Consider the following 26,319-nt stretch of genomic DNA (forward strand, 5'->3'; position numbering starts at 1 on the left):
TTGTTAAGCCCATAAATTCAGTGTTTCAAACTCTTATAACATCAGATAAATTCAAAATTAACACTTACGGTTGTTGGGATGACAGAACTGCTGAATTTCTTTCTTTGGTGTGTTTTACAGAGTCAAAATGCTCACAAGATATCTTGATAAATCAAGCACTTATTTTGAAGTGCAGTCTTTTGACAGATCACTGAAAACATAGCCCGCTGTAGTTTGCTACGCCTGGTGGCTGAGACTTAAGCGATCATTAAGTAAACACGTACGTCTGTCTTCTATCGAGATCTGATATGGTCTAAACCCCGATTCATCCAACGCCCTCACACATCCAAATCACATTTTTTTTCCCTTCCAGTTGGCAAAACAACTCCTTAGCAACTTTTGTACAGCACCTGGATTTGTAATTTTATTTTGTGTTACCACCCTTAATTTTCCCATCCAGGACTTTTATCAATACTGCTGCGAGAGACAAAACAAACCACAAGACTACCAGATAACTAAAGACTACCCAAAACGCTGCTGGCTACATGGACTATTACATGTACATGACGCAAATCTGGAGTAACAAACGCTAGTTCCGAAATGATGCTTTACCATTTCCCCCAAAGGAGATATACAACATACTTTTACAGACATGTTACGAAGATGTCATAGGTACATTGACGGGAATGGCGGCCATGTGGAGAGCACAGCACGTTAAACTTTTGAGGTATGTAGCAAAAAAACAAAGCAGATTATATCCATCGAGGTACATTCCTTGATTTTTAAGACTGTATTCTTAAATAAAACAAATGCATTTGGTATTCTGCACGCTTGAAAACGGTGACGACTAAATGGCATTATATTCTTATAGCAACAGTTTGGGAATACACCATGTTCTCTCCAATGGGAAATGGTTCTGTTGCCAGTCTTGAATGGAGTCTAGTCTACACTCCTCGTGGGGGTTTCCTTTGTTGCCATGTTAAACTTTACTTCCCTTTCAAAATGAAATAAACCTCCGACGCCATGATTTTAGCCTTTCTAAAAGGCCAGCAACCCCCACGGTATTGTGTAAAAAATGCAACCAGGCACGGCTTGTTATTATAAGGTTCTGGTGTTACAGTGTTCTATTTGTACAAAGGCAACAACTGAGGGTGCGCAGAATACTACATTGGGGATATCTGATGCATCACTTGAACAACTCGAAACAATTAGCGTTTGTTTTTTTCTCCTCGGGGAGCGTGGGGGGCAGACAGTGGTCTGTATATCTTTTACACTCGTATAAAACAGTCGTGAAAAGTGTGACGAAGAGAACACCCTGTTTAAAATCGCAATCTCACAGTTTTGGAAAACTACAGGGATAATGTAAGATTCTGTTCTTTCTCAAATGGTTACAAGAGCAAGTCGTCTGCATATGATTTTAGAAAACAGTTTATTGAATACGCACACCCTTACGGTTGGCTCCTCAGGGAAGTTAAGTCCCACATTTAGACCCTCCTCCCATGGCTGGCAATAAAACGATTTTCCCATAGGAAAGTGCAGGGTGTATCCCCAGGTAGTCTTATAATTAAGAAAATTAATAAAAAAACAGCCATACTGTCGTACGTGCACAGATGGTGCTGGTACCGGATCGCGAAAAGTGCTCAAGCGCAAACTGATAACGGCCAGATATTGAATCACGTGACAACTTGGGCACAGAATAAAGGGCATCAGACGTTCAAGACTCATATTCTGCCAACAGACCCGGGAATTTTACATAGTTCAGTGCAGGTTTCCAGCGAGCGACTCTACTTGGGCTGTCGATTCTGCGTCATGTCTCTGTGGATACTCGGGGACGCATTTTTCCCCACATGGTCACTTTTTGTGGGTGCCATTTTGATCTTTTTGGTGTAAGTCTTTTAGTTCAAGAGCAAGAATTCTTAAACTACTCTTATTTGATGTGTTGCTGTTTTTGTTTCGTTTTTTGTGTGTGTTTTTTCTCACTTGAAACTAAACGGCTCCACATAATAAGTTATCCAGTGACGATTTATTGACAGTAGTGCATAAGAAGTCTTTTTCGAAGGCATCGATGCATTATGAGGTGTCCTCGTGTTTATTTAATTCATGACCGCTTAATTATTTCGCTGATTAAGGTGGAAATCGTCATGGCCGGCAAAAATGATTGTCCTACTGTCTTATTCACCTTGAAAACGTTGCTCAACTCAGGAAATCTGTTTAGAGGAGCAGGTAATTGTTTGTAGGAAGAAAACCCAACGAGCAGCCACTTCCCCGCTCTCGATTCCATGCAAAAGATCTGGCAAAACGGAACCATATTCTGGCACACTAACATTTTAAGCACAAATCGGGAAAATTTGGGCCGTGGGATTTTGGAGAGTTGGATTTTGCTGACTTTGTAGATGTATGTCCAGGAGTTTGCTTGCTCTGTGACCATTCCATTTTAGGATTCCGTGTCGGCTGGAGCCTAGCCGACCACACTCGAATATGTAATAAAAATATCAACCTGGTACTTATATAAGGTGATATTGGAATCAGTTTTCTCATGTAGGCCCCTACATGAGGCCACCTCCTTGAGAGGTGCAAATTCATGCCTGTGAGTGGGTGGACAAAAGTGAGGGTGTATGTGGACAGCTATAGCTAATCCTGGAGCCTGGGAGGTATCACCAAAAAAACCTTTTCGCGACTTTTTTCGTGTGTAGCACTCGAAGACATTATGTATAAAATATATCGGTACACATTACTCTCATCTATGTGTATTATGTATTTGACAACAGGAAGAAATGGTAAACCCCGTCAAAATAAGTTAAAACGACTTCTACACGCATGCAGAGTCGGTGACATTTGAGACGGATCATCAAGTTGAGGGATTTTGTCTCGATTTTACTCGCTTCAGGGAAATGTTTTATTGAGGGTCCTGCAAGAAGCAGCCTAGAAATATTGACCCTCAGGATACAGACATCAGGGTCACCATGCCCAAGCCACTGAAGAAGCTTAATCACTTTTATCCACAGATATGACTGGTGGTGCCATCAGTATTTCCAGAGGTTGGGGATTCCTGTGGCCCCATATTACCCAATAATCGGTAATGTCCATGAATGGCTCACGGTAAGTGGAATAGATTATTCGACTAATAAACAGTTGAAATAATGCATTCAAGTTGTCTAGCAGGTCTGACTTGTATTAGTCTATCACAAAAGATCAGTGGTCAGTCTGATTGAAGCAAGCGCCGCTTGTACTTTGAGGTTGGTTTGAAGATAAATCAAAACTAAAACTTTGTGGTAATAAGGCCGCGGAATTTGATATGCAGACCCAGCAGTCAGAACTTATGTGACAAATTGCAACCGCGTGTCCTATTTTTAGCACGGGGCTTGACCTGCAAACAGTTCGGCAAACAATTCCAACTGGGTAAAAGATTCCCGAACAATAGCTGCTCATGTTTTTTTGTTTTTTTTGTCTGTCTGTTTAGAAGTCAATAAAACATTTTTACGGTTCAAGATCAAAGTTTGGATTCCAATTTTGTGGACGTGATCTGCAATTGCACTAGGCGTGATAATGAATAGCATGGAACCCATTTATTCTGTTTTTATTATTTTTTTCCATGAAAACAAATTATAAAAGCTTTTTGTTTCCCCTCTTCAACATTGAAATCCATACATTTGTTGGAGCTAAATGGTACTGTATTAGCCTCAAGTAAGAATGCAATTTTCAACCGTGGGACTTACAGGCTAAACGATTGCAAAGTTTAGACGGAATAGGAAAATAAAGGGTGCAGGGCTCAGATTTTCGAATTTTCTTTGCTGGTTTTAAGGTGCTATTTTTGTAATTGGTGAGTATATCAGTTACGGATTTTAAGTTGGTGTTTACGTTCATTTTTCAAGCTTAAAATTTGTTGAGAATTTCTTCTGTCTGTTTGGCCGACCATATTTTTGTTTAACATTTTTTCAAGTGTCCAGTCCACGTCTTGGTTCCTGACAGGTTGAGTCTGACAAAATTTTCCAATTGTTTAATGCAATATTGTGACTCTCTATTTTACGATGGCAATGGCTTGCATACCACAACGTTCGTCCCCTGGCGACAAACGATAATACATAACACAAAACACAGTCTTTCAAACAAAAGGCAAATCAATCAATTTGTATCACCACAGAATCAGTTCTCGCTTACTGTGAAACTTGTAGACTAGCGCTGTGGTAGACTCCACCCCTTTAAAGAGGGGGATTCAATGTGTTACCAATATAGTTTGCCTTGTTACAATAGCAAGCAATTTGTTCCTGAATTTAATTTTAAAAGAATTGGATATAAAAAATAAAAACTTTGACTAATAGCCGTGCTTCATTTGACTTACGCGCGTTAACGGTTCGAGACGAATTAGTCCTGAGTTGAACCCCCCCCTTTTTTGCCCACTGACATAAGAACTCATTTAATACCGACCATTTACCTTTTCAGGAGACAGGCCATTGTCAAGGTAGGAACTCCTCTTGCTGGGAGGTATTGTTTCGCAGTGTTAAAAAATTTTATAGACACGATATTTGGGGTCCAGGGTTTTCCAAAAGGGGGCCTGAGCTAAACTTTTAGGGTTGCGGCCATGGAGGCAGGGATACAGGAAACAAAACTATTGTTTTTTTACGCCGTCGTCACATTCATGTGGCTGGATTCCTCCCTCCCCTTCCCTCTTTTTTCCCTCTTGTTATTTAGGGCCTATTTATTTTTGGTGGGGGGACTGTGCCCCCACCCACCCACCCCCCCGGACCCGTCTCTACTGCTTGCAGCTGTCAAGTCCCATCCACCTCCATCCAAAAGGCGTCAATGACTCCCCACCCAATGTTTATTGTTCATGTGGGTCTAGTACCGGGTAGGCTCTAGCTGAATACCAATTGGTTTCTACACGACGGGAATGGGAGGCTCTCCAAACCACTTGATGCACTGTATGTAGCATGTGCAGCAAGGTATGAGACGGAGAGAACCCCCCCTGCTTTGTGTTGGTCATTGTCTGGCAGGAATCTGGGGAATTCCTTTCAGACATCTTTGGGGGGGGGATGTGTTAAGTAACAATAGTCTGGAATGTGTATAGGGATTGGACATGTTGGGGGTACCCCTCGGTTTCATTTCTTGCTGGGTATAGTATGGAGGGAATGTGGCTTAATCGTGTGTTCTTGTTTATTGCAGGAGGGTTGGAAATTCCTCAGGCTGTCAGATTTTCGGGGAGGGGTGCGGTATTGGCCGGTGCAATAGAGGTTACCAGTTACATTGGGGGTCCCCCTTTGTCAAATATCGTATCTGGAATACTGCGTCTAATTGGCTGTGGTCCTCACGCCAGAACCTATAGCCTTTCTGGTGTATGCTACGCTTTTAGGGTCCAGTCCACTAATTCAAGCCCCATTGAAAACAGTGTAAAATCAGCACCGTTCAGGGCCCAATAGCATGCACGCCAACATCCCTGAGATTTCTAAAACACAAATGAAATTCTTGTCAGGTCACTTATCTTTCAATTTCTTTTCAATTTTTTGTGGGTTAACGAATTACATTTTTAATTATTCCCACAAAACAAAATCACCCCCCAAAAAGTGATTTTTCCGAAGTCTGATTGCAGCCATTTTTCAAGTGGCAACCCTCAACTTTCTCGGGCACTTAGGACCATTTTTCAACCGTAGTTTTCAGCCCTTCTGCCCTCATATGAAAGCTCAAAGACCCAGGGAGTTGATCCTAGCAATGATTTACACAATCTCACCATTTTGGGGGCCAAACAATCTCCTTTTTCAAAGATACTGTGGAGGCACTTTTAATGCTAATGAGCTGGTTAGAAATTCTCACTTGAATTAGTGGTCTGCACCCTTTATCACGAAGTGCACAATTATTGCTCCTAAAGAATATCGGCAGCTCTGTTATTGCAGTTAATACGAATCTTGAAATTCAATATTTGCAGAAAGGAAACAACAACTTCGGTGAAGAATGCATAAAGAAATACGGAAAAGTCGTGGGGTAAGGAACGAAGTGAAGTTTGAAGCAAATTTAGCCTATGTAAGTTTCTCAATTTCAGGACATTGTGCCTTATATTTCAAATTAAACAGGCTATAGAAGTCTCTCAGAACGTCTTTTATTGACTGTTTCAATTTCCTTGCGTTCCAAGCCTCCTTTTCAATAATTTTCAAAATCTGCCAAGGTACAAGTCTGTGTCTTCAATCATGAATTTGAAACTATTCATCAGAGTATACAGATTCGAATTTGTCATGAAATTTCATTATATCAGCCATGCAAAGATGGAGCAATGACGATGTTTAAGCTTGACATTTGCCAGTAGTCACCTGTGTGCACCTTCAACATTTCCAGACTTTAAAGCTGTTCACGTCTGATATATCCGCGCTTCATGAAGCACATTAGCTCTAGTCTCATTGCTTTCAACAATAAAAAAAATCAAGAGTAAACCCCGCTTTCAAATTCAATGAGGCCAGCCCGTGAATAAGGTCTATACTGTCCGATTCCTGAAAAGTCTCTAATATGTTCGACCTATTCATGGGGTTTTCTATTGTTCGTCCTTTTTGCTTGCTATTGAATACATTCTGGCTGTTTGGCAAGCCCAACACGTTTTTCACAATTGATTGCAATCCCCCTTGATTTCTTTCTTACCATGATAAAATGGGGAGGGGGTGCTTCAACAGCCTACTGATCCCCATGTTCAAAAACTGAAGGCGATATAACTCCTATCCTCCCGGGATATGCACTCATGAATACAAAAGTTTGATTTTCATTTCTGTGCAGAATATACAAATTCCGCGACCCGCTTCTCTATGTGTCGGATATAGACATCGTGAAAAAGGTTCTGGTTACCGACTTTAGTAAATTTCCGAATCACTGGGTAAGCACATGTAAATAAAAAAAAACAAGAAGAAAAAACATGCTAACTATTTTTATCAGAAAATGATATCGCTTGAACAGCATGCGCTGCTGCTGCTAGTTCTGTTGTTATTGTTTAAGATTTGACATTGTTTTGTTGCTATAGCCGTTGTCTATATTACTTTAAGCTTTGCGTTGTTATCGATGTAGATTTCACCAGTGCTACTCTTGTTGCTGCGGATGTTGTTTTTGTTTAAACTAATTTTATTTTCTTAAGTTCTTAGAGGATTTTATTTGATCACGGTGTAGGATATTCCTGCCCTTGGTTTCCCATTGAATATGGCTCCAACTTACATGAAAGGCCAGCGATGGAAAGACATCCGCGCCATTAACACATCGACATTCACAACAAGCAAACTAAGACAGGTACAAGAACATTTTTTTTTCCATTATCAAAACACCTGAATAATTTTACTTTCTTTGGAATGAAACGAACACCCTGTGTGTGTGGTCTCAACGGAGTGATATTGGAAGCACTAATGATTGAATAAACTTGCCAACATCTACTCTTCTTTAATAACATTTCATTTTTTGGTTTTGAATTAGATGGTCGGGATATTCAGCGACTGCTGTGACCCTCTTATTAAAAACTTAGAGAAGGCTCACACTCATAACAAACCACTGGAAGCAAAGAAGTAAGTGAACTTATTTTTTTTTTATTATTATTACAGGATAGTAGCATTTACACAAATGTTGCTGTCCTGAATTTTCTTCACCAAGTGTACCCCTCAACGTTGGGTAAACACCACTTGGAGCTGCATGATTCAAAATTGAAGGTTTGTGTACTTTCCTAGATATCTGCAAACAAAGGGGGTATTTTAAAGAAAACAAATATGGGGAACTACACCTCCAAAACGTACCAAACAGCTAGCCAGACCACTGACAATGTTTGATGCTGAGGAATGCACTTGTTAATGTCACGATAATTATGTGCTTGTGTGAGTGTGTGAGTGGTCCATTCAATTGTGGAGGATTTTAAGTTGAACAAACTCTTAATGCGATCAGATGGTGGGACTAGAAATAGCGAATTGCAGAAGTTCGAGATGTACGTCAACAGCGGACAAAGACAGTGAACGTTCCGAAACGGACGTTTAACACCAGTATTTACCCCCCAAAATAGAGCCATCTTCTTTGTAGTCATGTAAGTTATTATGAAGCAGTGCTATTTATAGTGCTCCATTTTCATATATTTAAAGGTATGAGGTTGTAAAAGAAATCTGATATCATTTTTGGGACAAAGGTCACCTTTTCTCACCACGCACAATTCCACAGGCTCAGCAGATTTATTAAAAAGCCATGGCATGCAAACAGTAACGAAAGAGAACAAGCCGCCCTTTTCCAAACCCACTTTGTTGATTTGGGGGAACTGTCGTCAATATTCATGAAAACATGTTTTCTCTGATAGGGGGCCTATTCCAATTTGCATAACCATTGAATGGACTTCCCCATTGTACATAGCCAGTACATGTAAATATAAATATACATTTTTTGTGCGCAGGGAGGGGGCGGGGACTACAAACTGATTGCCACTTTGCAAAGGGTTGACATGCGGACTGTTTAACTTTTTGCTCTGTATCTAGCAATACGAGGAGGATCCTAGGCATGGTGTCTAACTTTTTCGTTAGCAACCGCTTATAATAGGTGTAAATACATACGCAGAGACGATGTGAATTGTCTTTCTTATTACCGAATAGATTTTTGCCTACAGACGTTTGCAAATTAAGGCTGACCGTCATGAACAAAGTTATGATTTACACTATTTTGTTTTTCAAATGTCGTGCAACTTTAAAAATTTAAAGCTTTTTAAAGTCTTTATAATATAAAATGAAATTTAGCAACAATAAGCGTGCATTTTAATTAAGTGCAAATGATTCCAATGGATGGGGTTTGACACAGGTTAAAAGCAAAAATGTTGCAACCATTTAAACGTTGGTAAACAAGAAAGAGGTTTATTGACAGTCACAAAACTGAACTCCTTTACATGTCTCGCATACTAAACATTGCACTGACTCTATATTTTTTTATATTTGAATCGAGGATCTTTCTGGGCTTCTTCATGCAAACCAGCGCGGCGGTTATACTGGGTCTAGACGTCAAGTGTCAGACCAATCTCGACCATCCGTTTGTTACTAGGATCGAGAGAGCTTTTAACCCAACGTTGTTCACGCTGATTCCAAGTGAGCTCTTTGTGTTTCAAAAGAAAGCAAGTAGTAGACCTACCCACTGACTGACAGACCCTCGACCCACCAACTTATCCGCTGGTAGACCGACAGACCGATGGATCCATCGACCCATTGAACCACACACGAACCAACCCATACCCCTGATCCACTGACCGATCAGATTACAATTATGAAACGCCAAAGGGCATTAAATGTGATCAACGAATTAGTGATGCACTCTAACTATCAGTAATGCATATTCACGTTATATAGTGCTTTCTGGTGTTGCATGTTGATAATCGGTAGTGTACTTTTCCACCGTGATGCCCTTTTTTGAATAATCAGAAATATGAATGTCACAAACAAACACGAGGTAGTACCTGTCTGCCCACTTTGCCTGGAGAAGTTACACTTCCCGTTATTTTCGTTTTCACGAACAAACAACCAAGTCTCCAACGTATATCCAGGGTATTTTTTGTATTCAAGAAATTAAACCTTTCCCAAGTAAGAATGGTTTTAGATCAAGTACTACTACATTCAACTAATACACAAATGAACAATTCGTGTCAAACATGTGGAAGAATTTTTCACTGAATTGCATATCTGAAATATGTTGACGTCTTTGTGAAACAACATTTTGAAAGTACACGTCAGTGTACCAATTGCGCACCATACCTTACGTTTGCGCAACATCCAGAAAGCATTTATGTTTACTGCAAAGTTTTGACTAATATACTAGAACCTGTGTGTCTGTGACAAAGTCTAAAAAAGTAACCAAGACATCGGGCCCTCTGTTTTTGTTTCCCGAAAAACTATTTCCAGAATTTAACGCACGGCTTTACGATATACACGATTAAAAATATCCAACTTTACAATCTATTTTCACTGTTACAGTTTCTTGCTTTATCTGCAGTACTCTTTCCACCATTGGGCCCACTTTTTGAAATGATGGGAGCCAACATTGTCTCTAAGGAGTCATCTGAGTTCTTCAAGAAAGTGATTCATCAGTCTCTGGAAGGAGGAGACAGGATACGACAGCGTGAGGGCAAAGGTGCCAATAAGGTTGGTAAGCAGTGTCAACCTAGGGACAGTGTAGGCATGCCATCCACGAATGGACGATAATCCACCTCGGGTTGAAGTGCGCCCTCACCGGTAAAAACATGCTTGTGAGAGGTCTTCACTTAATCGAGTTCCCTAACCTGAGCAATCCTGACTTTTATAAGTATTTGGATCAAATTTATTGTCTGATACATTTAAAAATTATTTAGATAAAAGAAATTTGTAAAAAAAAATGTACTACCACTTTATCCTCTTTACAAAGTGTTGGAATCCAGGTCTACAGTGCTAGCATTTTGTGATGTGCGCAATTCGCATTTCAGTATGCATTCCCACACAATACTAGTGGTCATCCGTAATCTTTGGTCGATAGGGGTATACATCCCTTTCAAAGGACGCCGTCTTCATAGGAAATCCTAATATCCGAGTACGGCCGATAAACAATGAGAACGTTACACCAGTCAAGTGAAATTCGGCTCGACAGGTTCCGCAGAATAGAACGAACAATTCAGTGACAAGTGATCAACAATCCACTGATAATAATTAGTGATAATAGGAAGTTATGCAGATATTGTACAGCATTTGCTGTCTTTTGCTATTTTGTACTAATACCGTTCGAACTGTACCCCTTGGCAACCAAAGAACTATGACCACCGACACTGTGTGCAATTAAACCAACGGGTGCGTTGTTCTCTGCGCGTTACTCATCATGAAGAGGTAGTTCCGAAAAAGCTAGTAGATTTCAATATCAAATTAATCAGATATTAGCAGAGTAAGGGGAACGTGTTGGAAAATTGTTGTAAGATAAAACTAACTCCTTTATCTTGCTGTGCAATGAAACCACAGTATATCTCAGTGATCATTGAACATTTTAGTTTCCCTTGGCTTCGCCGCGGGAAAGCAGAATGTCCTATGGATCAGCTCGAGAGGCTAGTCTTACTAAGGCGCGAGTCTGGTCTGGGCAAAAAGGGGCAAATGGGAAAATAATTTTTAAAAATAACTTCATTAAATATAGTGCAACAATACCATTGTAAACAGTGTATGTCATGTACGTTTCTAATGCTTCATCATGTTACTTGTCTGCTTTTCCGCAAATGAGACATTAAAAATATTTCCAGCCTAACCCCCCCGGGGGAAATTGCTGCATCCGCCCCTGTCAGTACGCCACTCGCTGAGCTATTTATGGGAAGATTTGCGACATAATTGTTTAAATTTATGGAACTAAAATGGTAGCTTCTTGCAGTACTGCACACATAACGATTAACTATTTTAGTTCAAGAGTCTGAAGTTGGCACAAAAGTCTCTCCATATAGCTCTGACCACTCGAAACAGTCAATGTTTGTGTAATGACAGTTGCTGTGCACAAGGCCGTCGTTATAAAAGTCCTCGTCGTTGGTACTTAAACACACTGAGTGGAATACGGTATAATTACTGACTTTGAAGATATCCACTCTAAAAACACCTGGGTCGGACTGACACGGAATTTAGGTCCCATGGGTCCTGACCCTTTTCCGGTTCAAATTATGATCTGTTTTGGGTCATACATGACCCAAAAAAGGGTAAGGCCCCATGAGACCCATATTCCGGGTTAGTCTGACCCTGGTGTTTAGAGTGAAGGGACACAAAGTCCATCATAAGGGTTACATCGTCATGACAAGCGACATTGGTAAATGCCGCCATTTGAGCGTGTTCGTCTATAGAAAACAATCACAATTTCATATATGAAAAAATATATCCGGGGAATTCAAGTATCGACAAGAATATAATATCAAATCAGTGCTCTGAAATACGTGATTGCCGAGCTTTCGGTAACAAAGTACCTTCTTCGGGGCAAGAACTGAATATGCTTGCCCTGAATAATCGTGCCCTTAATAACCGTGATTGCCGAGGTTTCGCTGAGTACCTTATTCAAGGCAAGCATATTCAGTTCTTGCCCTGAAGAAGTTACTCAGTTACCGAAAGCTCGGCAATCACGTATTTCAGAGCACTGATTTGATATTTTATTCTTGTCGATACTTGAATTCTCCGGATTAAAAGACACTGTTGCCATACCTCCCGATTCAGGGCAAGCTTTTGCTTAGTGACCACCATATCTGGGATGGTCTGGTTCCTTTGTACCCTTCTTATCCATTGAGATACTGTTGCAGGGCGTCTCGTATGTCACTAAGCAAAAGCTTGCCCCGAATCCCGATGTCTGTATAGCAACGGTGCTTATGTACGGAGAATTCAAAGTGTATTCACGTGAATTTAAAAGACTCAGTGTGTCATTTTTTTTTTCAAATTTAACTCACGAAAGGCTGCAGCAACCTGGCTAGGAGTATTCTATATTTTGTAAATTGTGTATTAAACCATTGCTTTTAAAACTAATCTTCTTGTTAACTTTCAGTATATAACTTTGGTGGAGCAGCTCTACGAAAACACAAATGTTCCTGGAAGCGAAAAGTCTCCAGAAGAGGCTGGTAAACCCAAGAAACTTACCTACAACGAGTTTATAGGAATGGTAAATGATACTTTGACCGCACGTGCTGTAGTATCGTTTGTTTGTTGTGGTAGTTCAAATAGTAAATGTATTTGGTGTCTTTATTAACCTTGTTAATGCTCAGTTCAAAGGACATTTTTTTTGTTTCTTGGGCTTTATGTTTCAGTAAATTCGACTAGTAATACGGCCCGGCCTACTCGGCCAGTTACAGTCGATCCAAAAAGAAATCTCAATTCATGTCACAGAAACCTACCCCAAAGTTACTTTGTTTAATGACGGTTCTCAGCAAGCGTATACACGACCAGTAGATACTTTGAGATGCATTGACGTAACTAAGGCTAAACGTCTGTGGTGGAGCCACCTGGGGGTGCAAACATTTTTTTCAAGGGGGTACCTTAAGAAAAATGCTGCAGCTGCATTTCAACAGAGCTTATTCACAGATTTTAAATGGGGGTGGGGGGCACGGGCATTCGCTACTGGGTAACCCCCCCCCCTGTTACGCCTCTACTGAGATGCTTGGTGTGGAAAACATACAGAAACCACTTGGCCGGTCCATTTTGATTGCGATATGCTGGAGCTAATAATATGAAAGAAATCAATTAATAATATTAATTAATATGAAAGAAAGTGGACCGATATGATACTCTAAACAATGATAGGCCTACAATAAACTCAACGTGTAAGGACAGCATACACAAATAACGGTTGTGGTACATGGTGCTTTCACACAGAGCTATATTAAAGCTACGCGCGTGCAGGTTTGGTTGTTTTGGTTTTATCAAATTTCGTCTTTGGATGACAAAAGCTCTTTGTCCAACGTGATCAAGCTTTCAAAGAATCGTTATACAAATATCCTTTTAAACAGAAAGTGCCTCACTGGCTGTTCTCTTATTCTTACGAAGATATTAATATTATACAAATACTAGGAAATTCTAGGAGAATTCAGATTTTCTGTTCGTTTTGCCAACAGAATGTGCTTCAGCTGTCCGTAGGTAACGAAGCAACGACCACGATCCTGACATGCACCGCCTATCAGCTTGCTCTGAGCCCTGAAGTTCAGGACAAAATCATCGAAGAGATCGACAGGAATGCGCCTAACCCCGAAGACATTAACTACGACACAATGAGCAAAATGAAATATATGGAGATGGTGATATACGAGTGTTTTCGCCTTTATCCCCCGGTCGTGTCGTAAGTTCTTTTGCATTTTTCGGAAAGTTAAGCAAAGTTTTGTATTGTTTCAGACATTATTAGTACAGACCAGCCACCTGTCACCGTGTAAACTTAGTAGCACAGTCACTTGACATACCTGAGGCAAATATAACGTGGAGGGTTGTTTTCTGGCTGGCTGGCTGGTAACACACCAAATAGTATATGCGATGGCTCAGAACTGCGGCACCTCAGCGATCTTGATACGGAATCTTCCAATTTTGGGAATGCGATATGAACAAGGTTTGTTATTTGGTGTTACCACTGGTTGCACCTCAAGGAGGCACGTTGGACACTAGTTGCTCCCCCACCCCACCCCGTCTATTCTGGCATTTCAGAAACGGCACATTACCTACCCTGGGGTAGGGTGGGTGCCTTGAGGAGTCTTTTACTGAGGAAGCGGATTGGACAGTCGTTCTTGGAAGACAAGACTCCGTTTTACCCCTGTCCCTTGGATTCACAGGTACCACTCTGATAACCACCAAACTTCAAGCTTCACCTCGCGTTCATGCATGGCATTACTTTCCTGGCAAAGCTGTTTCCGCTAAGATCATTGTGTTGGACGACAAAGAATACCATTGGTTTCTTTCCCTCCCTTTGTTTTGTATGCAGAACCGACCGGGAATGCGCAGAGACCGTAACATACGGCAAGTACACTCTGCCGAAGGGATTGGTGGTCCACATCCCGGCTTATTCAGTGCAACATGATGAGGATCTTTGGCCAAATCCAGAGGAATTTCGACCCGAGAGGTAAAAAATGTCATACAAAATATTTTGAAAGTCATTACACAAAATCAGAATAGAACTGTAAAGCTTCTTCAGTGGGTTTTCCTCAGAAATCGACTTTCAAATGTATACTGACTTAGATTTTCAAACCTGCGAACCATAAACACAAACACTCATTTCAGGCTAGGAGCTTTTAATTTCGTTCCTCCTTTGCCGAACCCTGGTCAGTGCATACAAAAGTAGATTAGTCTTTAGCCAGACAATTTACGTGATGTCGTGCTACTGTATTCGTCCATATACATTGTGTATCTTTAAGTCGTTGAAATCACTCGCCATCTCCTTCAATCGACTGAGCTCTTCCGTTTGAACGACTCAGCTATTTCGTCCAAATAATAAAACGAGTCATTTCCTGGATGTTACCACATCGTTTAAGTCGGTTTGCTCTCATTACTTGTCATGACAGACGATGGAAAGCTTACCGTATACGGGTGTGTAGAATTCTGGTTTCCATGGAGAGGAATTTATTAACCCATGTGGTACAGTGAACACATGTGACCAGGTGCTAAAACATCAGTTGATAATGATACTTAATTGTTTAAACAAGGAAAGTACGTTGCTTGAAACGATATAGTCATCTAAACGAGATTGATAACTCGTTTGAACGAGAAAAAAAATGTTTTCAAACTCTAAGCACATTTTCTTTAGAGTGCAAACGACTCACGCTTCCTTTTACGGAAGCACTACGCTTTGGAAAATGTAAGCTGCGAATTTTAATTGTGATGAAGGTCTCAAGAAAATAAACGTATACAACTTCCGAACAACTATATTTGTTGGCAATAGCGTTGACATTGTTTATCGGTTATAGCAAACATTCACGATGTAGGCATGTGGTGGCAATCATATGAAACGCATTTTGGACGAATATCAAATACATTGTACTTGTATATGTGAATTTGTAGTAGAAACATCAACAAAAGTCCGATGAAACATATACTTAATGTCTCCTGACCCTGTCCTTCAAATAAAACTGCTAAACGTCATGCCTGGGTTTCCAAGTAATAAGTTCATGCATTTTTAGGACGGAGGGTGGAAAAATTTAAGACAGAACGGTGTTTTTAAGGGAAAATGTCGATGCCGCGTACCTGATGTTCTTCACCCCAAATTGAAATCTTAGGTTTAGCCCTGAGAACAAGGATTCCGTCGAACCGGTGGCATGGCTTCCCTTTGGTGGTGGTCCACGGGCCTGTGTCGCCGTGAAACTCATCCTGCTCCTAATGAAAGTCTTTCTGACTCGAGTTCTCCAAGAGTATCGCTTCGAAGCTTGCGCTGAAACACCGGTGAGTTGGCAGGGGTTGGGCTGGGATGATATTTATACGTGTGTTCCCAAGACCGGTGTAATCGGTTCAAGGGTGAGTCCAGGAGAGGAAGGTGAACTGGGGCCATGTCTCCTCCCCCGAAGGGACAAAACTACTTTTGGAAGAAACAAAGGGCAGTTTTGCCAAAAAGTCTTAAAATGTGCCTCACTGAAACTACTAATTTACTGAAACTGTACATCACTCATCGTACAACGCCAGCATTTTTGAAGGTGGATTAGAAACGCACTGCAATGCGGTTATAACGCCAAAAATGAAATACATCAATATTATTATTGTCAGACGCAGGATTTCCAGGGTTTTGAAAAAAACGGACTGCATTTTAAATAATTCCAGACGAGATGATCTGAGTCGGCGGAAAAACAAATCGAAGTTATCTTACTTCCTCATACCACAAGCACTTACAGATTAATGTATTCCATGTTAGTTGTATGTAAGTTTTATTCTAATTTCTTTCCTCCTCTGACTTTACTGGGTTCATACTCCGGTAATCCGGTAAACAAATGTAGCTGGCATAATATGAAAATTATGACACCTGCTTACATTATTTATTTGTTTACTAGTTTACGCCATTTTATTGCCAGCCAACTAGTGGAAATTAGTGCGTTTCCGGCCAAGATAGCGGAAAGTTTTCACACGCTGTGCGAAAATACAAATATCCTAAATCTAAAGGATACATACATGTATATTTCAAAATAACAAGAAAAACCCAGGGATTCTGTTCCCGGAAGATAATTAATAATTAACAACAAAAATAAATAAGGGGCCTAGCTTGAAGATGCGTTGAAGTTGGCGATGACTTGTCTGGCTTCACTTGGCAATAAGCCGGAGAGCTTGCAGTTAAAGGACTTGCAGTTCAAGGGGGCTTGAATGAATTCCGAGGACGTTGGCTACGTGTAGATGGTGTGCAGAGCTCGATTGCACAACCTCTCCTTAATTCCCCGGCTTGAGTAAATCAGGTGTGGGGAACACAATGCACGCGACTCCGCTCCAAGTCACTCACTGTCCAGCAGTACATGCAGCTCAATAGGCTCACTGATGTTACCCCAGTGCCTCATTACTAGTGGCGTCTTTGCCTAGAGCAGGACAGGGACGAATATGTAATTGTGGCAGGTTCAATGCAAGGAGAAATCACAGAGACAACAGAACAGTCTCTGTTGAGTCCGGTAGCTAAGTGGAGTGGAGGGTCACTGGCCACTGAATTTATCTGCTCCTCCTCAAGGACGCTCGTGGTTGGTTGCAAGTTGTGCTACCAACCTGCCAACACGCGCTGCCAAGCAACCCACACATTTCTGAGAAACTGCATGGCCTAACTCTGGGGGAGTTAGCATTTCAAAAAAATGGGGGGCACAAAATTCATCCAATTACATAAAGAAAAGGTGGCCTAATGTAGCTTTTAAAAGACTAAACTAACAGCACCCAACAAATGAAAGTACCGTTTTAAGGTTAGAACCAAAAGAACAATTGGTGTTTCCCAGAAACATTGCAATCAAATTCTTTTAATTTCAAGTGAGGGCACTTTTATTAAATGAGACCCTCCTGGCTTGGTGACTTTTTATGCCATCTTATTTGTTTTTAACAAACCAGATATTCCCACATAAACACAATCATCCGAAATGAATTTGTGCCACTTGTAATTTGATCACTACATCTATATATTTGTGATCACCTTTTCGACCGAATCTAAAGACTTGCAGCAATGGACTTTTCTGAGTCCCAGTATTTCTGCAATTTTATACTGTTCTCTAATCAATGAAAATTACTTGACATCCCTTTTCGGTTAAGTGTAATTGTTAATTCACTTTGCATGTGTATCTAAAACAATTTTCCAAGAAATGGAGCTCTGAAGTTTCAAGGCAAGGAGAATGCATGAATAAAAAGTATTATCTTCAGGTAAACTTAATTTCTCAGTTTTTATTGGTGGATGCATGACAAGAATTATATTACATATATTTAACCAAATTGCGTGGTTCATATCAAACCGCAGTAATGCGCTGTTTTAACTCAACGCATCACGCTATTTTTACACTAAAAGCAAATTCACAGCTGCGTGACTTTACATTCAAAAGTTGCGTGTTTGCTCGTACTGATCGCCACGTGTGTAAATGCACACACAATTCTAACAATTTCCTTTTTTACCTGTAGTATAAAACCCTCTGTTATTGTTTATGAAATAAGTCGAAACACAAATAATTCCCATGCTCTCTAGATAAAATTGAAAAAATATGGTAGATCGGAGTTACTCTTTTTTCCGTCCGCTGTATTTATCTTTTGTCTTCTTTTTGATGTAAAGCACGTAAAAGGCCGCTATTCCATCTTTACTGTGCTTATGGAACAAGGAATAATGTAGTGCGTTTGTGTCGGGAAACAGACGCACTACATTATTCCGTGATCCACTCGTGACTGTGCGATAACTAATGTACGATGTATTGGTAAGAAGGAATGCTTGAAAATCAGATTTTCTTATTTAACAAATGTGCAGATATATGTACCAAATGTCTCAGAAAATGTATGCAAATTTATAACTGAATCAACACACACTACATTAACACCTCCACAAAAAAATCAATATTGAAAACACAGCCTTCCTGCCATGCAAAAAACTGGAAAAGCGAAAAGATCTTAGACTGTAAGATACGCCCATGTGAACTTAAGAACAAGAAACTTGATCATGTAAATTCAAGTTTAACATTACAAATAAGTCAACATCACAACTCACAAGTGGCTTTAATTTGTGCGTATTAAATAAATTCTTCACTGTATGCAAGTATGTGCATGGATGTACATTTACAGCATCAGGGAAGAGTCCAGATACGGACGCCGGTAATTATTACCTATAGTGACCTAGCCATCAGAAAGCAAATACATGTCCAGAAAAATTCAATTTAGGAGGGGAAAAAGAAGTCGTTTACTCAGAAAACACTTGACCAGTTTTCCAGACCACTCCGGTTTGTGCACAGGGTGTGAAGTGGCGTCTGTGTATGGAACTCTTTCACAGAATCATGCTGAATAAATTACTCACAATGTCTTAGTTCATCATAATCCAATGCATATTTTATTGTGCTTATTAAGTTTTGTGACAAAAGGCTAAATGTAAACTGGGCCTATATATACACGCAGTATAATTACAAGTGAAGTTTAGCCTGGCTAGCAAGCATCATCTAAATGTGACAAGGTTGTAGCCGATGCAGATTTTATGGAAATTTTGCTCTGCACTCTGTTGGCTTGTTGTATTTACAGCCATCAAATGAACGAATCTGAGCTGAATTGAAATACTGGCAATGGTTACCCTCCTACTTGAAACCGTGATCATTAAATGAGTGTGTCTTTAATGAAAATCATGATATTTGAATACAAACTGACAAAACAGTTAAGGCCTAAGCATGGAGGTGCGTTAACTGAAACTTACATTCCTTGTCAATGACGTGGCCTGCAACTTGCTAATGCTTGCTACAGAGAGCAAGGACGGCGGAACATCATGAACGCTAGCGCGGTAGCAGCACAACACCGTGAATAGATTCTTGTACACTAGTTGATTTTTCAACAATCCACAACGATACCCGTCGACAAAACTCCTTCTTCAGTCACAGGTCAACCAGTCCATTGTCACGCGCAAAAATGAAAGTTTTATTCCGGAGTCTTGCCCAAACCATGCCCCAAAACTACACAAACATGTACTGTACGTTAATCGAACGTAAGTGCATACAATGTTTCTACCATGGTTTATGGAAATCAAACGGTAAATTTAAACGTGCTGCGCGCTAGCGCTTTGTGCTCGAACACATCATGCACAGAACGTGCAGCCATGAAAGGTCATAGGTCAACGCTGATGCGTGTAAAAAACACGCAACGAACGTGGTACAGGGTCCAGTCCACTAATTCAAGCCCCATTGAAAACAGTGTAAAATCAGCACCGTTCAGGGCCCAATAGCATGCACGCCAACATCCCTGAGATTTCTGAAACACAAATGAAATTCTTGTCTGGTCACTTATCTTTCAATTTCTTTTCAATTTTTTGTGGGTTAACGAATTACATTTTTAATTATTCCCACAAACAAAATCACCCCCCCAAAAGTGATTTTTCCGAAGTCTGATTGCAGTCATTTTTCAAGTGGCAACCCTCAACTTTCTCGGGCACTTAGGACCATTTTTCAACCGTAGTTTTCAGCCCTTCTTCCCTCATATGAAAGCTCAAAGACCCAGGGAGTTGATCCTGGCAACGATTTACACCATTTTGGGGGCCAAAAAATCTCCTTTTTCAAAAGATACTGTGGGGGCACTTTTAATGCTAATGAGCTGGTCAGAAATTCTCACTTAAATTAGTGGTCTGCACCCTACAGTGCCTTGGCTCCTGTCAACGCTCGATGAACCTACTTTTCATCAACAATTTCCCCCGTTGGGTTTGGAGTCTGTGAGGGTTTTCTTCGAGATGGTAAAACAAACTTCAGAAACGGAGCCATGTACAATTGCAGCCTTTTGATTAAAAGTCATGCATATCAGAGGATTGGTGGACGCGTTCTTCATGTAGGCCTACATATTGTTTTGTATTCGTGCCGACATGCTTTGCCAGCTGCCGCACACGATCCAGCATTATGATCATGAAACCACGTGATACTATTAAAGAAAGGATGGCGTAGTGCTGTAATGAGAGAAATTCACATTGCGGGTTTTGTTGTTGTTTGTTGTTGCTGTTGTTGTTGTTGTTGTTGTTGTTGTTGTTGTTGTTGTTTTCAGCTACTGCCAGAGAACATGATAGCACTTTCTATGTTCCTGTTCTAAGCCTTGCTCAGGTTTGTCCCATATGATACTCATATTGGCTAGCATTATGTGGGGCATGTGCCCAGTTTTCTCCTATTAGGACACCCATATGGGTCGGCTCACGGTAGTTCCCACGTGGTCGTGCCCATGTTTTTCCTATCATCATACCCATGTGGATCGGCCCGGGTAGTTCCCATGTAGTCGGAGCCTGCCCATGTTTTCCTCCACATGATAACCATGTGGGTAGGCCCAGGTAATTCCCATACCAGTGTGCCCAGGTTTGTCCCACCTGAAACCCATATGGGTCAGCCAAGGTAGTTCCCATGTAGAAGTGCCCTTGTTTTTCCCCTGTGACTCCCATGTGGATTGGCCCTGGTAGTTCCCGTGTGGGCGTGCCCGCCTAGTCCCATTATGATAACCATGTAGATAGAGTGGCAGGTAATTCCCATGTAAGTGTGCTCAGGTTTGTCCTATCTGATGTGGATCAGCCCGTGTTGTCCCCAAGTGGTAGTGCCCAGGTTTGTTCTAATACGATACCCATATGGGCTAGCCCAAGTAGCTCCCATAGGTGTGCCCGTATTTTTCCCATATGTTACCCATGTTGATCGGCCCAGGTAGTTCCCATGTGAGTGTTCCCAGGTTTGTTCCATATGATTCCCACGTGAGACACGCCACGTAGTTCCCATATGGGTGTGTCCATATTGTTTTCATTTACTACCAGTGTGCATCGATTGGCCCAGGTATTTCCCATGTGGGTGTGTCCACGTTTCTACCATATGATACCCAAATGGGCTGGCCCCAGTAGTTCCTATGTGCAGGTATGCGCATGTTTTTCCTATATGACACCCCTATGGGTCGGCCCATGTGGAATCTCATACGGGGTTTCCCAGAATTGACCCATATGAGACCCAAATGGGTCATCCCATGTAGATCTCGACTGGGAAATCCCATATGGGCCCTATATGGGATAAGCATAGGTTATCCCACTTTTCCAGATAACCCACGTCGCCCAGGTCTTTCCCATATGGGCCTCATATGGGCTTGCACCTGGGTTAAAGGAGAAACTGACAGCGATTTTTGCACTGAAACACTCTGAGGATTATTACAACCTTCCTTTCCAAAAGTAGCAGAAACGCAATTTTAAACGTTTATGTTGGGCCATTCCTCAGCATCACACACACACAATTTGTTGAAAAGAAAAAAATCATCAAGCCAGAAGGGCTTTTGGTAACATTTTTTCCGAGGGGAGGGGGCTTACAGCATATCTTTATTGTAAGCAGTACCTTCAGTGAAATGCTGTATCCAGCCCCAACCCCCTACTGTCATCCTCTACTTTTGAAGTCCCACGGCAAGGCAATCGTTGGGGGAGGTCCCTTTATTCCAACCCACAAACTTGGACAGTGGACTGTATCATTGGCACACACAGTTTTAGGACCAAGTGACTGAACACACTCAGCGTTTCCTTAAGATGGTGCATGTAACGTCCCGCTGGTACCTTCCTGTACACGCGACCCAGCCCTAGTGCCATAGTATAATAGTGGTCCGTCGTTCCCATGCAGATCCCTCTGGTAATGAAGAAGATGACCATGCTTGAACCACAGGATGTCTATGTGCGTGCAGTGCCAAGAAAGGACCAGTGAACACCCCTCAACTAGAATGTCAACTTCCGTTCTAGACTAGAACTCATGTTTGGTACTTGTAAGAGATTTCAAAAAGATTTCCAACGTGGAAGTTGTCTCTCCAATGGTGCCCCTTTTTACTTGTATTGTTGTAATTTTTTCTGTGCAAAAAAAAAGACAGTTGCTCTTGCAAATATTGCTTAATGAATTGATGGAAGTGTGTCATATTTCAAAAGCCGTCTTTGGAAAGCTGTCGTAGGTTTGGTTAGTATGAATAAAATATGGCCTTTTCCAAATTACTTTAACATGCCTTAAATCACTGCACGCGTGTTTTGGGCTGCTAGCCCAGCAACTTCACACATTCCCCCAAAACGCACACAGCAATGTAATTTGGGTTTTCTTCACAGCACCGTAAAGCAAACTATCCACCACCTGACCTGCAATATGCGATGGAATTTCCTTACTGCCACTTACAAGGGCGCATCGTCGCTTTAACGTTTTTAAGAGCTTTTTTTCGGCAGTATATTCTCACTTTTTTTAGTTCTCACATTTTCTCACTCTTTTAAAAAAGACGTTAGCTCACTAAGTTTTTCTTCCCTTTCCCAAGTCCTAAAGATGGACACAAATTCAAATTATACACGGTTGACACCTTCCTCTCAATGTTAACTTGACAGTATCCTTGAAAGTACATGAATGCATGCCTCCCTTATTCCCTAATACTGTACATTAGTTTTGATTTGTCCATGGTACTCAACTATTATAGTGTATGATGTCACTCCACGAAAGTCCAAAAGGGAAAAAGAGTTCTAGTGCCCCTGTTACTTGAGTCATGGTCTGTGCTTCGACTGCGTATCGCCAAGAGTCCAATAAATCATTGGAAATAGTCATTTCAAAATAGTCGTCTCTTCTTTTCCGGGAGAAAGATTAAAATCCCCTCTTCCAAACTAAACAACTGTTCAAAAGAGCGCCTTCTTCGAATTGTACGCCCTCTAACTGGCGCATCACGGGGTAGGCTTAGTGCAAAAATGTAACTGTGATAATGTGACGGCACAACGCGACAATGCAACAGCCCTTTAGAGAAAGTACAAAAAATATACGACGCAATGGCGCGATGGACAAGTTAAAATCCTCGTAGCTGCTGGCAGCATATTATGCTGGTTTCTATGGACACTATGTCCTGCGTAAATTCTGGTAACGTTTCCATGGTTGGCCATCCAGCCTCACGGAAACCATACTGCAGTAGCTTCGGTTATCCTCTTTCAATGAGAGTAGAATGGGGAACTGTCTTACATCGAGTCAGAAGACTGAAATATGGTAATGATACGGCACATCACACCATAGAATTGAGAGGGGACTCCAAGAGGACCTGAACACTTTTTTTCTCCCGTTGAACTGCACTACACAGGACATCCTCAATTTACAGTCAAATGAGACATAACTATAGTTTTAATAAATGCTGTAATTATTACTTTTTTCGTTTGCAATAAAGTTTCAAAATACATAAAATTTGATGATGTAGTTCAGCATTGCCTAACACAAGTTACAATGTATAGGGCCCATCATTTTGCAGTCTGGTATTGGAGAGAAGACGAATTTTTTATTACTGTTTTCAAGAAAGTTTGTCTAAACATCATAAATAAAAACAGCCGAATAAAAAACCGTAGGTTTGATTGCTGGGAAAAACCATAACATACATTATATTGCTTGAAATATTGTGTACACATTAAAAAACCTCTTTCGGGTTCACGATGCCGTCTTTTTTCCATTTCATTTTCAAGATAAGAAGACCAAACAGTATTTTGAGTTCTGCAAAGAGTATCGAAAATACTAGGTGTTTTCCTAATTATCTTCAGAATTATTCCTCCACAATTAAGTCCATAAATACATCTTATATTACAATAGCTACAACGTAACGTGGTTATTTCCGTGCCAATATCTCTTTACTAAGATAACTTGGGAATATCGTATTTTTGTTGCATTATATGCAACCCTGTAAGCAGGTTCAAATGAGTAGATAGTGGAGCATATATTTGGAACTGTTGACCTCGAAGTTTTCAAAATTGCTTGAAAAAATGCGGTCAATCGGTTGCATTACGTTTGAAAGGAGTCATTGTCATGCTCTTTAATCGTTTTTAGTCATTATATGTACAGTATGTGATTATGATATACTCTCCTTAACATGCGCACTGGAATGGGTAAATTATATGGTACCCTATAGCCAGCTTGCACACAGTATTCGTGGTTCAATGAATCCTTCATTTCCATTAATTGCTGGTAAGCACTTAAAAATAAGTATGCTTTTCCGGGTATCTAAATTCAGCTAGAAACAAAGTAATAATAGATTACAAGAATTCAGTGTACTACAATTAAACACTTATAACTTATAACCCAAAATATTATTTAGGCCAACAGTAAGTTTTTCCTGTGTAGTTGAGAATCACAAGGCTAGAATAACGAATGGTGTGTGGAAACGAAGTGAAGAAGAAAATATTTCTCTAGTTGTTATAGGGGAAAATGATGAAGGTGGAACGTCGTAATTTTAATTTGCTGTCAGTTTTATAAGCAGTTCCACTTGTTTGGAAGACATTTTAGGGGTAATTGCAGTGATCGAGACACTGTCGATAAATCCAAACAGCAGGCCATAGAGTGATTGACTCTGTCCCATGTCTGTTGAGGTGTTCTGAAGGCTTTGTGTACCAGTGTTTCATTTGTGGCTTGTACAACCCTTTTGGATGCTTTCTGGAAATTGAATGCCTTAATAAAGATGCTGAAACTTAATTAAAAGAAATGATTTGCAAACTGATGCACTTTTCGTAGGTCAGTGTTGTAGTCGAGTACTTTACGAGTACCAACGTTCTCTGCAAAATACTGAACTGGGTAAGAGGGAATAAAGCCAGAGTGCTCAGGCATTTGATGTTAAATGTGCAGAGGTAAGATTACAAAATAAATGTTAGACTTCAGACACTCCCAGTTGTGTAAAATTTAAGTTTTGAGGAGAAAAGTACTTAGAAAGTACTCGGCCGAGTACTTTCCGAGTACTTTTGTCCTAAAAAGTTAATTTTAATCAATCAGTGATGGTCTGAAGTCATTACGTTGCTTTGTAATCTTACCTTTCTGTATGTACCATCAAATGCCGATGTACTTCAGCTTTGTTCCCTTCTAACTAGTTAAATATTTGGTAGAGAACTTGGTTCTCAAAAATTACTCGACTGCATCACTGTCGTAGGTTTTCAGACTCTTTGTTGGGTCTTTCTACCGCATCGTGTAAGAGTTCTGCTAGGGGAAGCTAAACAAATTCCTGACGTGATCTCAGTGTGTATGAAGTGAAACAATCGCCAAGCAGAGACTGCATTTAGGAGCACAATAAGGTCGATTCACAAAAGTGCGCCTCCAAGAGTTTGCAACGCGTTGACCAATCACAGGGCCAGCAATCTGTCGACCCTTTTCAAACGCGCATTGGGTCGACAGATCTCGCGCACTGTAATTGGTCAACGCGCTGCAAACTCTTGGAGGCCCACTGTATAAAACGACCGTATTACGAAGAGCAACTTTGTGTGATCATTGCTCTGCTTTTGAATGGGTTGTTTCATTTCAAATGTTAAACAGGGCCCAGATTCCTTTCAGCAAGTATAATGAGTCAAAGGCATATTGTGCAGCCCGACATCGCTCAATATGTTACTGATACATTGCATAATTAAATTCAAACGGAAGCACAATAATTGCTTTGTCATTGTTTTAAAGTTCCGTTTTAATACATGTAATTTACTAATTAAACAACTTGCCAAATTTGTTCTATGTACATTCTGATCTGTAACAATTATTTCATGGTCTCTAGCCGTATAATGTCTGTTATATTTCAAGTATTTACAAGAACAAAGAGCCTATGAATTGAACGGAGAATAAATTCCTACAATTGCAAATACAGTACAGTCTATCTTTCCAAACACAGTCTGCAGTTTGTGTTCTGCAAAGCCATGTGCACAGTGGCGTATCCAGCTTTTGGTGTCAAAGGGGCATATTCAAAAGCGAATGTGGCTTCAAGCTCATTCAACATGATGTTGGGGGAATATCAA

General features: G+C 40.6%; 1 protein-coding gene and 1 long non-coding RNA gene across 2 annotated transcripts; one reads left to right on the plus strand and one right to left on the minus strand.

The window, feature by feature from the left end:
• Positions 1-1,708: 1,708 nt before the first annotated feature.
• Positions 1,709-26,170, plus strand: LOC110989770 (cytochrome P450 3A9-like). The gene is made up of 13 exons (XM_087131169.1): positions 1,709-1,865; positions 2,985-3,078; positions 5,897-5,952; positions 6,730-6,826; positions 7,114-7,230; positions 7,411-7,499; positions 8,902-9,041; positions 9,940-10,088; positions 12,469-12,582; positions 13,532-13,752; positions 14,383-14,520; positions 15,671-15,833; positions 22,187-26,170. The coding sequence occupies exons 1-13, from the start codon at positions 1,789-1,791 to the stop codon at positions 22,265-22,267; spliced, it is 1,536 nt and encodes a 511-aa protein (XP_086987295.1). The 5' UTR covers positions 1,709-1,788; the 3' UTR covers positions 22,268-26,170.
• LOC147795729 (uncharacterized) lies at positions 14,990-19,660 on the minus strand. The gene is made up of 2 exons (XR_015423644.1): positions 19,279-19,660; positions 14,990-16,945 (listed from the first exon to the last, which is right to left on the minus strand). It is a non-coding gene; the product is annotated as an uncharacterized LOC147795729 (long non-coding RNA).
• Positions 26,171-26,319: the final 149 nt, after the last annotated feature.

Source organism: Acanthaster planci, linkage group LG21, assembly GCF_054643075.1.
Source record: "Acanthaster planci isolate LZ-2023a linkage group LG21, COTS_SCS, whole genome shotgun sequence".
NCBI lineage: Eukaryota > Metazoa > Echinodermata > Asteroidea > Valvatida > Acanthasteridae > Acanthaster > Acanthaster planci.

Bases quoted from the DNA above. Each gene is read 5' to 3' on its own strand.
- LOC110989770 (XM_087131169.1), top strand. From the start codon at position 1,789: ATGTCTCTGTGGATACTCGGGGACGCATTTTTCCCCACATGGTCACTT. The intron at 10,089-12,468 runs GTTGGTAAGCAG...GTTAACTTTCAG, and splicing joins AGGGCAAAGGTGCCAATAAG to TATATAACTTTGGTGGAGCA. The intron at 13,753-14,382 runs GTAAGTTCTTTT...TTTTGTATGCAG, and splicing joins CTTTATCCCCCGGTCGTGTC to AACCGACCGGGAATGCGCAG.